Genomic DNA, 14,144 nt, shown 5'->3' with positions numbered 1-14,144 from the left:
CAGGTAAAATGCCAGGGTCAGCTGGAAGAGTGAGGTGGCCATGTGTGCATTAAGGGTGAGTAAAGTGGGAGAACTTTTTAAATCATTGTAAGGCATTTCCTCTTGAAAAGACGTTCCTCAAGCAGAGGAAACGGAGGTGGAATTTGGGATGAGTTTTGAAACCATTCTTATCTATAATAATGCAACAATAACCAATAATCCTATTACTTGTGCTTCCCCCCATGGTGATCATACTTGGCACACTGACTTTTTGGAGCCTTGTGTCCAACATTATCTACACAGTGTTTAGGGATCTGAACACATTTGGTTGTTGCATGAAGTCCTCAGCTACTTTAAACTAGTATTAATTTAAGACCAGCATAAGGAATAACTGAATATAGTCTCTTTTTCAAAAGAAAAAAAATCTCTTGGACAAGTCTAAGCAGATCACTCTTCTGCTTAGAAAAAGAGAGTGAACCCCAGGTTAAACCACTGAAGAGCACATGCAGCCCTAGTGACCTCCTGGGAAAGACTGTGAATTGAGACTCAGCTGTGTGTTGTTTATCCAAAAGTGATTATGTCAACAAAAATGCACTTATTTTTCTCCACTGCTTTTCTGTAAATCTCTTATAATTACCTTGGTTTGAGATAGCATTTGATAGCATCTAGCAGCTGAACAACTTTGACTGGCACCTCTGATTACAAGAGACTAGACTGTGGGAAACCTGAAATTTAGCTTTATTTGCTTTAGAGTACTTTAGAGTTCTTTTTATGCTTGATCCAAAGCTCACTGGAGTCCAAATGAAAGTTTCCATTTCTTTAGGTTTTAGTTCAATACCTTTGCCAATAGTCATTTAGTCACAGACTGACTACTAGCATATGGAATCAAAACAAATCTTGCAAAGAGATGTTAAACAGTGTTTGTGGACAGCAGGGGCTCAGCAAGGACTTTCACGCTGGAGAAAGAGGCTCTCTAGGTCACTCCCGAGGTACTTTGGCAGGATAAAGAGTAGTACCATGAGTGCTCAAATGGTGTGTTGTCCATCTGGCACAATTTGGCTAGACAGATTGATTCTTCAATGACCTGAATCCAGCAAACTTCCCCTAAAAAACCCTGATTCTGTTATTTCTTGTCTGGACCTAGAGTAACTTGGGAATGCAGATTTTTAGAGCTTAAACATGTAGTCACTGAAAAAGAGAAACCTGCAGGCAGGTTTTGTTGCAGCCATTTAAATGGATTAACTCTAATACAGACAAAGTTGGTTACTTTATTTATTTCCCCCTGCCCTGTTTTCATGCATATTATCTTACTTCCTGCAATCCCAGTGGCATAGAAATCAAGCATCTCCTCATTAAAATTCAGAGCTAATAATTTTGGCATCCTCTGTGCAATAAGCAGCTTCATTTCAGATTGCACATAGCCTACATTTTGTACCATAGACAGCTTTACAGAGTAAAGCAAGACATATAGTGGCCAAATAAAAGATGAAAGGAATAGGTTGTACCTTTCAGGCATAGGGGTTTTTTGGCTAGAAGGTCTGTCAGGACTACATTGTCCTTGTGGTCATTATCAGAACAGGGGTTTTAGGCTTAGAGATTTTATTAAACTTTCCCCAATACTCACAACAGTATACACACAATTGAGATCTTGATTTTTGTGTAAAATAGCTAACTAGTACTGTTCACGTCTTTAGAAATGGTCCTTATGTTTGTACATTTGCAGGTTAGAAAGGAAACAAGACTCAGGTGGCCTGGATCATGAAATGAATCAATTAACCTGGGGTACATTTAGGGGGAGAGAGAAGTTGCTGGTGAATTAATTCTGTTTTGGAAGAAAGGGTGGTTTTGTTTGGTTTTTATATTGGGGTTTTTTCCTTCCCTATGTTGCTGGTTGTTCTGAAAATGAAGTTTTTTAGACTGCTCCTGGCTTACTGCATCACTGAGGATAAGCTTGGACAACAAACAGGTTTGTTAATTTTTTTTAATTTTTTTTTTTGTCTGCATTCTGGTGTCTGTCTGTGTATGTGTTTCCAGGTAAATTGTTCATTCTAGTTCCTCCTTTGCACGGAGCAAAAACAAGTACCTGAATGGTCTCCAAGAGTACTCAGGAACAGTCTTCCTGTCCTGTAACTGGATGGAATGTTGAAATCTGTGTGCAGAAAATCATGGTATCAGAGGGATCTGTAAGCTATAGTCAGGTCTTGCTGGTTAGAGTGCTGCTTTTGCAAGTTCTCCTAAGCTTAAATCTCTTGAACGTTTGAATGAGGAAACTGTGTGACAGATATAGATATATTTATTGAATTTTTTCTCTGTTTTCAAGCTGTGGACACCATGACTCCTCTCCTGGTTCTTAGATGTTGCCCCTCATCTGTGAAGTTGCTCTCTGTAAACCACTTTGGCTCTCTGTAGCACTTGATATGGCTGCTCCTGACTTTGTTTCTAGCACTAAATTATCTATGAAAAGCTATCCAGTAACTAGTTATCATATGTGTTAAATTTTCCTTTGTTTTTATGGGTAATGTGGACTGCTCCTTCAAATGCAGCTTCCAGCTTTTTGATTGACTCTCCGTGTGATTCTCCAGATGCAATTGTGCAATCAGTCACTGTTATCAGTACAGATTAGCAGGGAGAATGGTTTGCATTCGTCAGAAGTATTCTTGGCATTTACCAACTTGTGTTTCGGAATGTGGATTATCGGTTATCCCTGTGTTTCCCTTGTGACATACAAATGTAAACTTTGGTGCTAATAGCCTCTGGCAGGTGTGGCCTAACAATCACAGGTCCCTGCCTTGCATATTCTTTGTCATAGAGTTTCGTACTTGTTTATCTGCACCTAGGATTTTATCCTCACCAGAGTCCACTTTCTTAGTCCCTTGTTTATATTTTAAGGTGGAGAATACTTTCAGTTGGGGAAAAACAACGGTTTCTACTTTGGGTTTTATTAACAAATCAATAGGAGGCTTGAAGTAACACCACTGATGCAAAAAACAGTCTCTGAAACAAAACTGGTTTCTACAAACCAATGTATATTTATTTTTGTAGGATGCTGGCTGGGTTGAAGTTTGTCTCTGGGTTTTTGTGGTTATTTCTCATGCATAGTTATTTGTAGGATGAGAAAAAAATCCAGAAGGGTTATTGTTTTATACTATGAACATGCTTTATCACTTTAAATGACAATGAACCTGTGGTCCTTCACTTCTCAGTACTGAGATATGGATGATTTTAGTTTGGGGCAACTCTTGGAGAACAACATAAAAATTTGTTGTGGTCTAACTGTGGGTGGCAATTACATCAGCTGTGTAGATCTTCAATGCTTATTTTAAAAGGTACTCACAACATCTTTCTTTAGAGCTTACCTTCACAGATTGAGATGCTTATGCTACAAGCCAGCTATAGGAAATTGTGTGTAGCCTGAACTTCATTAGGCAACACCAGCAATATATAACTGGAGTGGCAGTATAAATGAACTTGATATTATGGTATCTGGATTTTGCTTTAGCAACTATCCTGAAAAAACTACTGACCCAGAAAGCTAGTATTTGATTAAAGAGATGTTCATAATCCATGTAAACAAACCTATATCTTTCAAAACAAATTTACTGCTTAAACAGGAATGAGTCTCTCTGGGTGATACTGATTTCTTTAGACCTTTTATCTGAGAGAGGATCTCTTCAAAACTTAATTTATTTCCAAGCACACATGAGCTGATCCAATCATATATAAAGCTGCAATATGTACAGTCTCAGAGATCTGTGCAGTCTGAAATACAGCTCAAAAAGTTTCTTAAAGTACTGGAAGATCCTTAAGTGACTGATGCAATAGAAACACGGACTGTTCAGTGGCCGAACACGTTTTCCCAAGAAGAGAGTGTGGGATCAGACCCCTTCCCTCCTACACACTGACATACCACAGTGCCAAAGCAGCCAGATTTCACCTGGTTTGCAGGGTGGTTGGTTTATGGAGAACAGCTTTGGTTTTCTGTAGCTGCTCTCTGCTTCACACTCTGTGTAAGACTTGATTAGCTCCCACTCAGAAGCTGTTATTTTTCTCCTGTTGCACATGCTGTCCAGGAAAAAAAGCTGTGTGCTACAGCTATACATGATCCCATCTTCTCACGATGACCTTTTCTTAAGTATTTTAAAGTAAGACCTCTTCTTGAGGAAAAAAAATAGATGCTACTTTGAGAGTGGGTAAAAAAACTGTAGGCAGACATCTTTGAATTAGAAACTCAACAGACTGGGCCTGAGTCTCCAGCTCCCCACCAAAGCACCGGGCAATCAGTAGGGTAACATAAAGAAAGTGCCAGATTTCCAGTGCCAAAGAAAATTATTTGTGCATTAACAGCAGAATGTGTCTTTTGTTACTATTATCAGTATGAGTCTCCTTTTTCTAGACAGTAAAGATGTGGATCTGAGCTTTGGTAATAACACTGAATAAGACAAATCTTAAACAGATTGGAGCATTGGATTCCTATTAATTCAAAGAGATCTCACTTTAACATTCATCTTGCATTTTCTCGTAACTTAATCCTGTTATTTCTAGTGATAGCTCTTCCCTATAACTGGGATGTCTTTTCAACTGACTTGAGGCAGAGTGAAATCTCTGATCTCTTGCTACAGTAGAATGTACTGTTTTTTAGACTAGCTGGTATTCTGTTTGTAGCTCCCACAGGTTTTAACGAGACAGGAAAAATTATGCTTATCTGCAGTGATAAGGGCCTTCTTGGAAGGTCACAGCATTTGTGAAGTAGTCCAACCATGGAGTAGTGCTCAGTGACCACCTAGGTTGATTGACTCAGTGAAACAGCCCCAATTTTTACTTGCTTTCAAATATCATTACCTTTGCAGTAACTTCAAATATTCCCAAGGTTAGACAGTATGATTCAATCTGTTAAATATTATAGCATTGCCTCAAAGAATTGGCATCCTCTTCTTCCCAAGACACACTTCCAATTCTGAAGGGAAATGGTGCTAATTAGCTGTATTATGAAGATATGACATCTTAATTCACTATAGTACCTTCCTTTTAGGAGAGCTAGCTAATTGCAGGACCAGAGCTCTTAAAAATAACTGTATTAGTTATAGACAGTGAACAATTGTCCTGGTTAACAGCTTGGCTTATGTGCACTGCCAAGAAATCCCAGGCTAGCCAATGAACCTATGTTTGTCAGTTTTCATTTGACTTCATCAAATGACATCACAATGGTGTCTGTAATACAACTAATGTAATGTGATATAGAGTCGGTCTGCACAATATGGATACACCTGAAGCAGTTTTAAATAGCAGTAGACTATTTGCAGAACCATGGATTTCAGCATGAATTAACTTGACCAGACTCTGCAAGTGGTTTTGCTTCTCAGCTCTCTGCTGCAGGTATCCAGATTTTCCACCAGCACCTGTGTTCACCTGGATATCACAGAGTCAGTAAGGTTGGAACAGATCTTCAAGATCATCCAGTCCAACCATCACTGTAGCAACACCACAGCCACCCCTAAACAAAGTGAATGTGTGTCGATTAACCTCAGCACAGATCGCAAAGCACATTCAGATCAAGGATTTTTTGATGATTATACTCAAAGGAGTCCTGCTTGAGGGAAGGATTTTCTGTTTTACTTCACAGGGTGCTCACTCTATCAGCTTCTGGTACATCCAGATAGAGGTGAGTGAGCTTGTACAATTAGCCCCCAGATCTGAAAATGCAGAAGCAAAGAGATAAAACCAGTGTATTTTCCCTCTTCTGTGTCTGCTGCCACAGAGAGCCTGTCTGAGGTTTATGCAGGTCTGGATCAGCAGATCAATACTTCAAAGACTCTGGAAAGAAAAGTCAGTCCCAGAGCTGTGTAGTCATCCAAATGACTTGCAGCCTCTTTATGGCTTCCAAAACACTAGTTTTTCATCCCTGATCAGTTCCAAGCTGTGATACATTAGGGAAGAAAATATCTTCCCAGCTCTTTAAAGACTCTGCTTTACTGTGATCTATATACCTGCCAATACCAGCAACAAAATTAGTCATCTTTTTAATCCTTCTTAAATAGATATATATAAAAATACTGGGGTTTGAAGGTTTGATTTGAGACCAGAAATAGAATTCCCTCTTCCCACGGCTGTGTTTCTGAATGTTTATCCCTTATTATGCTTGTCTACATCACCCATCTTGAAAGAAAACACAAGCTATCTATCTTTAATAACATGCACATACTTCAGGTATAAGAAAAATTGTTGTGAATAGTTCATCTTTTTCAACAGAAAAGAGATGGGGACTTTTTTCCCCTACTACTTCTTATACGTGGGTTTGATTATCAGCATAAGAATGCCATTTCAGCCAAACCTTGTCCATTAACCCGACAGAAAGGAAAATGTGGTTTCTAATTTGCACTAACTGAGCCAAAAGCAAAATCCTGGCATACAGGCAAAATTTGCAGTTGGTGTTCCCCATCAGCTGGTGAATGTGACTATTCCATGGGTGGAACACATGGGACTATAAGGCGCAGTGGGAATGGGACATGCAAGGATATATTATCAATATTGCCTGCTACCTCCCCTTTCCAGCAACAAAAACTGCTGAGATCTGAAGAGCTGCACCTTCATGCTTTTGCTCAATGCTGTGTACACTTCAATCCCACTGTCACTGTGCCATTTGCTGCAATTTGGAGATGGGCAACTTGCTCAGAATGACAGCTGGAAAGCCCATCTTGCCACAAGCTCTTCTTCCCCTTCAGTGCAGTAAGATGACTGTTCAAGTATGAACAGGCTCAACCTTTTGGCACCTGTCAAGAACATTAAAGGTCACTTAATACAGCAATTTTCAATGCATTTTCCGCTGAGTTGGAAGTAGTTCCAGCACAGGGCATTGTAAGTCACCTTAGTTCAGGTACTTTCTAGACACATGTTTTGCTTCAGAGCATTGCACTGCTTCTGCATGTTCATTACTAAGCACTGCACTCAGCAATATTGAATAGCGGGCCAGGGAGCTGCACTTAATACAAGGCTCAGAAGTCATGCCCGTCCTGGGTTATCTCCCCCAGATCAGCCAACACATCTCACTCCAGGATCTTTTCGCCCTCTAACATTTCCTCTGTTCTTCATCAGACTTCTCTGTCCTCATGTCCTGTAAAACCCCATCATGTCCACACTCCAGTTCCCTGGTTTTCATGATTGTATCCATAGGTAACTGGTGGATGACGTGTGTCCTGCAGACTTTGAACTCTCTCTCCTGCAACATCTCTTTCATCTGACACCTGGGACATGCAATGTTGCATAAATTTGTGCCAAAATTATAAGGTTCTTACTACCCTCCATTAAAGCTCATATCTAGAGGATGGATTACAGAAAAACTTGCATTAAAGGGCAGATAAATCAGATAAAAAGACTCCATAAAGGAAGAAGATGTTGAAGGGAGACATGTCTATATCTTAGGCTGGTGGACACTCACTGACTGACCACATTCACATTTTTTTCTACTCTGGAAATCACATGAGCAAAATAGACAACAAGACCACATAAATCATTGAGCAAAATGAATGACTTTCAGTTCTGTATTTAAATGTCAGCCTTTTCCCTAATGTAGCAACAAGGCTTCATACATACTTGCATGTTAGAGAGGCAGATGATGGGAGGTACGTCTATCTTATGGGAAAATATGTGAGAGAGCTCGATCATATTCCTGAATGAGTAAAGGCAGAGCGTGTCCTACAGCACCACCTAGCAGGCTAATTTAGAAGTGGTCCATATCCCTGGATCCATGACTACAACGATGTGTATGAGCATCAAAACCAGGGTGCACTTCAGTCTTGTTTCACCTTCCTTGGTGTTAACAGCTGCTTCTTGAAACAAGAACTGTGCCAGCGTGGTGATTAGTAATGCTGGGGTGTGTGTTTTTCCCAGTTGTATTAATTATAAATCTCTTAAGAGAAACCATTGTAAGAATGCAATGCCAGATTTTTGAGATTTAGTGTGAGAAATCCTTGTTTTCTAGATCTCTCCACCTGGTACAGAAGCACCTCTCAAAGTCAGGGTTCACAAACCCACCCAATCTTCTCTCTCTGTATTCACCAGTAGGATAAGTAAGTATTAGTGTGATGAGGGATTTTAAAAGACTGAGTCTCTGTGTGTTTCAGTAAGTGTAAGTCTGTTGTCTGTCAAAACCTACATATAAGTTTTCTTTGTGCATCTGCATGAAGCATGAATATCAATGCCAACTTGTAAGTTTCATCAGATGATGAAGCTCCAGGCTGAGGAGGCAGAAGGAAGACTGGAACAGCTCTCTGCTGATACAAAGAGGGAGGTGAAGTTGGTTGGGTTTTTTCGGTTTTGTTTTGTTTTTTGTTTTTTCTGGCTGCCTCATACCTTGTTAGAGCCTTGGCACTTCTCAGAGTTTTCAATGCCCCTATTCTGCTTGATAACCTAGCAGAAAACGATGCCTTTCTGTCTCTTACTGTTTTCTGCTAAAAGTGAGATAAACGTGGTGTGTAAGAGGGTCTGATGGGTGACAGAGCAGGCAAAAAGTGGCTCAGAGGGGGACAGGTGAAAAAGATGGGATCTTTTCTCTGGCTTCTCCCTTTGGGTGGCAGCAAACTATTCATCTGCCTTGCCATACTGCATAAAACCATAACCTAAGGGTAGAACTGTGCCTTGTCACGAAGGAGTGTGTTTTCTTAGCAACCTGTTTATTGGAAGTTAAAACCAAGGTTGTCATTACCAGCTTCTGTTCACAGCAGGCTATGCCTAGTCAGGTCCGTTTAGTACTAGCATTTCTAAAAATCAGATCATCTAGTGGGAAAAACAGGATAAATTTCTTCATTAGGATACTTTCATGAAAGCCCTAAAAATCCCCACGAATTTGAATGAGAACTCCTAAACAGTCAGTTTACGATCTTAATCCTTTCATGTGAACTCAAGTGTCATGCTAAAATGTGTCGGAACTAAACCTTTACTGGTAAGAAATGCTTCACTCAGGGGCTGCTGCAAAGAAAGCAAGATCTGTCAAAATTAATCACAAGTAGAAAGTAAGAACAGCTTGCTTTTATTTCTATTCTGTTGCCTCTCACCCAGCATAATTTCTATTTGGATAGTGAAAAATTATTACCTTATGACTGCCTGGTGTGAAGGAACATTTTAAAACAATCATCCAGCACGAGTGCAAACTTTCTATAAATGAGACAAACAGAACCTTTTATTATCCCCTACCCAAATAAAACCCTAACCTGACCAAAAGCTATTCTGTATTCTTGCTTTGCAAGGACTGCACATCCCAGGGGCAAGGCTGGACTTCCCAGAGCTCTGCCCTCGGATGCCAGTGCTTCCAAAGGGGGCTGCTCTGCCACCCACCTCCTCTTATTTCACATCTTTCCAGGGCCTTCGAAGTACCCAGGCTGTAGATCGAATCCACACGGGCTTACTGAGAAACCACACTGGCCATTTGCTTTGAGCAAACAGTAACTGTAAAGCAAATAAAAAACCCCTGTGTATGTTATTTTCCCATTAGGAATGAGAGAGAAAACAAATCCTACACGACGGATGGCAGCTCTGCCACTTGCTGCCTTAGCGGCAAGCATTCCTGCCCTGCAGTGGGGAGAGCTGAATTAATAATACAGATGTGAAGTATTTTGCAGGAAGAACGCTGGGAGTTAGAGCACAGAATTAAGTCATGAGGCGGGCAGAGAGCGGCAGTCCCGCCTCACGCTGCGGCTGCCCTTGGAGGGGCAGGGGTGGGTGTCTCTCGCTCTTCGCCTGCAGGGGCAGCGGGTCGCATCTTCGCCTCGGTGCGTTCGCCCGAGGCCAGGTTCAGCAGGCCGCATGCACCCCCGGTGCGATCGCCCGAGGCCATCCCAAGCTGTGTCACTGCAGCCACACTCGGGCCGCCCTGAGGGGAACGAGCCCCGCCCGCCATGGCGCCTCCGCCCGGCCCCGCGCCGCCCCTTCCGCCCGCAGCCCCGCCTCGGCCCGGGACCCGCGGTAGGTGCTGGGCGGCCGCGGCGCGGGGGGGCCGGGCGGTTCCCGCAGCGGGGCCCCGGGGCTGTGGATTTGTGTCACCCTCCTCTTCTATGCTTTTAATTTCCTACCAGCCGGAGCCCTGGAGGCGGCTCCGGCCTGCGCCCCGTTTCCCGATTGATCGTGCTTTAAGCTGGGCTTTCTCCTCGACTACGTGCGATTTTAAAGCAATACATTCAGTGACACACACGTGTTACGGCCAAACCTGCCCAGATATCCCCCATCTGAACTTTAGCTGTTACAGATCTCTGAGTTCAGTGAGAATTAAGTGCCTGTGACACCACAGAGATAGAAAGTGCTTCAGCATGTGGGGGAGGCCGCCGTGTGAGCGTGGTGGTGGCTTCATGGTCACTAAACGATTGAATTTGCAGGATATGGGCCATGTAAATTGCCTTGCAGTTTCCGGTTGTTTTCCTCATACATAAATTGCACAAAGTTTATGAATAAAATAAAGATGCCATGCACGGTTAGGGTTGCAGTGGGATATCTGCAGGAGCTGAGCATCTGCACTGACCCTGAGGAAGGTTTGAAAGCATAAATGCTAAAATGTATTGTGGGCAGTTTCCCTTTTATTTCCCTGAGTATTGACTATTATGAGAAAACAAATGTGGCATTTCTTGCTTACTTTTGCATTCCATGTGCACAATCACATTTCATCATGCAAAGAAGGAGTTTTCATTAGGTAATTCAAGAAAGGAGGGTAGAGTTTTCAGTGTGGTCTGTCCTTCCCCACAAGGGTGTGGATGTAAGCTGAAGAGAGACTTTTTTTCCTTGCAGCATTTCTAATCTTAAAACTATGTTAGCCTGCTCCAGTGGGAGGGCATTCTCTGACAGGAGAAGCCTGTGAAGTCCCTGCCTCAGCTTCACATGAGGATCAAGTGATAGGCTCCCTACAATCATCCCCTTGGAAGTACTTGCCCCTGCACTGTAAATGACATGACCTTTTCAATCAGATCTAGACTATCAGATTCGCTGAGAGGTCATAAACTTCAAAATGATCATTTGATTTTAAGTATTACCATTTTCTGGTTTTTAGTTCTATTATCAAGGAGATTTTCTCCTGAAATTTGGTTTCATCCAAGCTCTTGGCTGTTTAGCATGTTTTTCTTAAATAACATTGTCAAAAAATGCGCCACCTCTGCCTTCAGCAGAATGTAAGAACACCACTAGTTATTACACTAAGAAATACATACTGAATTACTGTATGATTACATACATCATTGTTTTTATTAAGCACACAGTGTGAGTTCAGTGCAGCATAAATATTAAACAAGATTATTCTTCCCCTGGTGGGTTTACTGTCTGAAAGTTCTTCATAGGAAGGAGTAGTAATAACATATTATTAAACCACCACCTTTAAATTAATCTCTTTTTGCTTCCCTGTGGTTAACACTCATTTGTTGTTGATCATGACTGGTGTATCCTGGCATGGCCTGTAGTGCTGTTTGATGATGTTACAGACCCCAGTTGTCCACTCTGCCCCTCTGTGAGAAGTTCCTGTTCAGCACATGTGGAAGGAGAGCATATGTCCCTGCCTCAGCTGCTGCCATACAGAGCCCAGCAGCGTAGCTGAGACCCACCTTTGATGGTACTCCACACTAAGACTTTGGTTGTTCTTATAAAGCACAATTCCCTTCTGCCACCTCAGCTTCCTGTGAGGACAGCTGGAAACACTCATGTCTTTAACAGCTGCAGCAAGATTCTATGAAGCTCGTATATGAAAGCCCTGAGAGAAGAGACTCTGCAAATGGAAAGAGTGGTGCCCAGTTTTCACTGATTTCTGCTGGATTTAGGTGCCTAATTCATTTTTATACCTTCACAGTAGCATCGTTCGAGGTGGGAATTTTGTGCCCAGTAGAATTTTTTTAAGAAGAAATTGGAGCTTTCCTGGGCAGAGTGTGTAATATGGCTTGCATCATAAAAAGAACTGATACTTCCCAAGGGAAGCACGACTCTTGAACTGAATGAGTTGGCAGGTTTGAGAGTTTTTAAGTTTATTTGCTTATTTAAAGAGTCATAACATAGGCCCTGAGACAATTTATGTTCCAGTTTCTGCTCTAGATTGAACATAGTATTTGTCAGAGAAATTATTTCAGAGTCAAATTTTAAAAGTAGCTGCTGAAAGCATGCTGCTTTCTAAAGATAGCTTTTTGCTGAGTAAGTTAGAACCACTGCCTGGAAGTTGAAATCTGAAAGAAAAGAAAAAAACCCAATATATAAAAAAACATATTGTTTCTTGTTGGTTTTTGGTTGGTTGGCTTTTTTGCTGTTTGGGTTTTTTTTTTGATACTGAGCTTGACTATCCATCAGAACAAACTCCTAAAGGAAAATTCTGTCTCCTGAAATTTTTCAAATCTAAATGTGATCCTATTTGGAAAGTTGTAGTCAAACTCAGTTTTTGAATTTAGTATTCAAGTTACTGATTGAAACTTTTTCAGCTGTACTGTAGAGGAGGTTGGCACAGACTGATCTAATTATTGGCTCTTTCTGCCCTCAATACCTGTAGACTGTATAGTGGAAGGCAAGAGTGGGATTGTGCTAGCAAAGACTAGACAAGTATGTTGGGTAAATACAGAGTGTGTATTGATTGCTGGGGGAAGAGGAAGTGTGGTGGCTTTAGAATTGTCTTTATTGCGGTAAATTGATTTACTGGAGGAAAGGGAGAAGTTAATTCTTCATATCAATCATCCTGTGGTGCAAGGCCCAAAAATGATTGCGTATCTCGTCCTCTGTAAAGATGCTTTGTGTTTTGTTAATGTAAAAAATTGTTTCTTTGGTTATTGTGCTCTGCTGCTTATGTTTTCTGCTTTGGTTATTTGAGGTTTTTTAGTGCTAGAGAGATGACAAACCTATCTATGCACACTTTAATTCCTGATTTTGTGTTATGAACAGGTTAGGATTTGACTATGGCAGTGCGGTTCCTGCGGAAGGCATCTGTGTGGTTAAAGAAGCACAAGATCACTGTTGTGGCCGTTTCTTGCATGGGACTGCTTGGCACTAACCTTTCCTATCATGTGTTTCCTGAGCAGACATTCAAACTGTTGCACGAGTGCTGGTCAGAGGGGCAGCCAGCTGAGCTTTCAGAGAAGCTCTGTGGTGTGTTTCAGGATGTCCTTCAAGATATTGGTGTGAAGTCCACTGGCTCCTACAGAGCCTTTGCAGCTTCTGGCTTCCACCCTGTGAGCACTGGAATTCCCTGGCTGCCTGAAGGCTGTTTGGTGGGCATCCCACCTAACTTTGATAGCACTGCTGTGGATAAAAAAGGAATAGTCAACCATGTTGTTGTAATAAATGGCAAGAAAGTAGACTGGGAGAGCAGTGAAGGTGTGGCTTTGAAGGAAGCTCTCACATTTTCCCTTAAAGCTCAGAAGTTTGCCATTGCCAGAGAAGTTGTGTACTTGCAGAATGGCAGCCCTTTAGCAAGTGCAGTTGTGGCTCCGACTTGCTTGGCTGGCACGTTTGTCTGTGGGAGAGCTCTAAAGCTGCTTCTGGGGTTATCCAGCGGCCCTGTGATCCTCCGTGGCCTCTGTAACCTTGTCACTGCCATGGGAGGACTGCTCTGCTACTATGTCTCTTCTGATGCCATCACCTATCACCTGGACTGCAGGGCCGACTCGAAGGCAGCCAGGCTTTCCAAGGACTATGCCAGCGGTGGCCTTGAATTTTATGATAAAATCTTGTCCCGCAACAGGATTTTTCGTGGTCTGATGGGCAAGCAAGGGATGAAAATGTATGCCCCGAGTGGTAACCTTTTCCCAAGGCACTGGTTCAGAATAAAGTATACCCCATACACTTACCGGAGAACTTTGATTCTTAATATTTTAAGAGAGCTCCAGGCATCTGATGGAAGTGCTTGAATTTTAAACTTGTGAATTATGTATTTTGGAACACCGCTGTGCTGCTTTTTTCTTTTTCCTTCTGTATCTTTATTAGAATTTTGGGGTTTATTTTTGCATATAGTTCGGAAAGAGTTATTGCACGTTTCTTGAATAAAGAATTCTCTCTTAAAATATTAAAGACTTGCTTCCAAAGTGCTCAGTTCTGTGTGCATCTCAAATCACAAGACTGCTGAGAAGGGAAACTTTTCAGACACTGATCTCAAAGTTCTGCTGTGCTGCTTTGCCTTCCTGCCATTTCAGTCTGGGAAATTGGGAGGGGCAAGTCCAGTGGAGAGT

At 41.8% G+C, this 14,144-nt stretch overlaps 1 protein-coding gene across 4 annotated transcripts; it reads left to right on the top strand.

The window, feature by feature from the left end:
* Positions 1–8,764: 8,764 nt before the first annotated feature.
* On the top strand, positions 8,765–13,979 carry TMEM177 (transmembrane protein 177). Of its 4 annotated transcripts, none has more exons than XM_038143289.1 (3): positions 8,768–9,933; positions 11,659–11,762; positions 12,862–13,979. In XM_038143289.1, exon 3 carries the CDS (start codon positions 12,876–12,878, stop codon positions 13,824–13,826), a length of 951 nt encoding a protein of 316 aa, XP_037999217.1. In that variant the 5' UTR covers positions 8,768–9,933; positions 11,659–11,762; positions 12,862–12,875; the 3' UTR covers positions 13,827–13,979. The 4 variants fall into 4 exon arrangements, with proteins under 4 accessions (XP_037999218.1, XP_037999217.1, XP_037999216.1 ...); XM_038143288.1 differs by having other exon boundaries at positions 11,618–11,762; XM_038143287.1 differs by having other exon boundaries at positions 11,409–11,762.
* Positions 13,980–14,144: the final 165 nt, after the last annotated feature.

The sequence above is a fragment of the Motacilla alba genome, chromosome 7 (genome assembly GCF_015832195.1).
Source record: "Motacilla alba alba isolate MOTALB_02 chromosome 7, Motacilla_alba_V1.0_pri, whole genome shotgun sequence".
Taxonomy (NCBI): domain Eukaryota; kingdom Metazoa; phylum Chordata; class Aves; order Passeriformes; family Motacillidae; genus Motacilla; species Motacilla alba.
The sequence above is the reverse complement of the archived record's forward strand: the minus strand, read 5'-3'. Positions and strand labels throughout refer to the sequence as shown.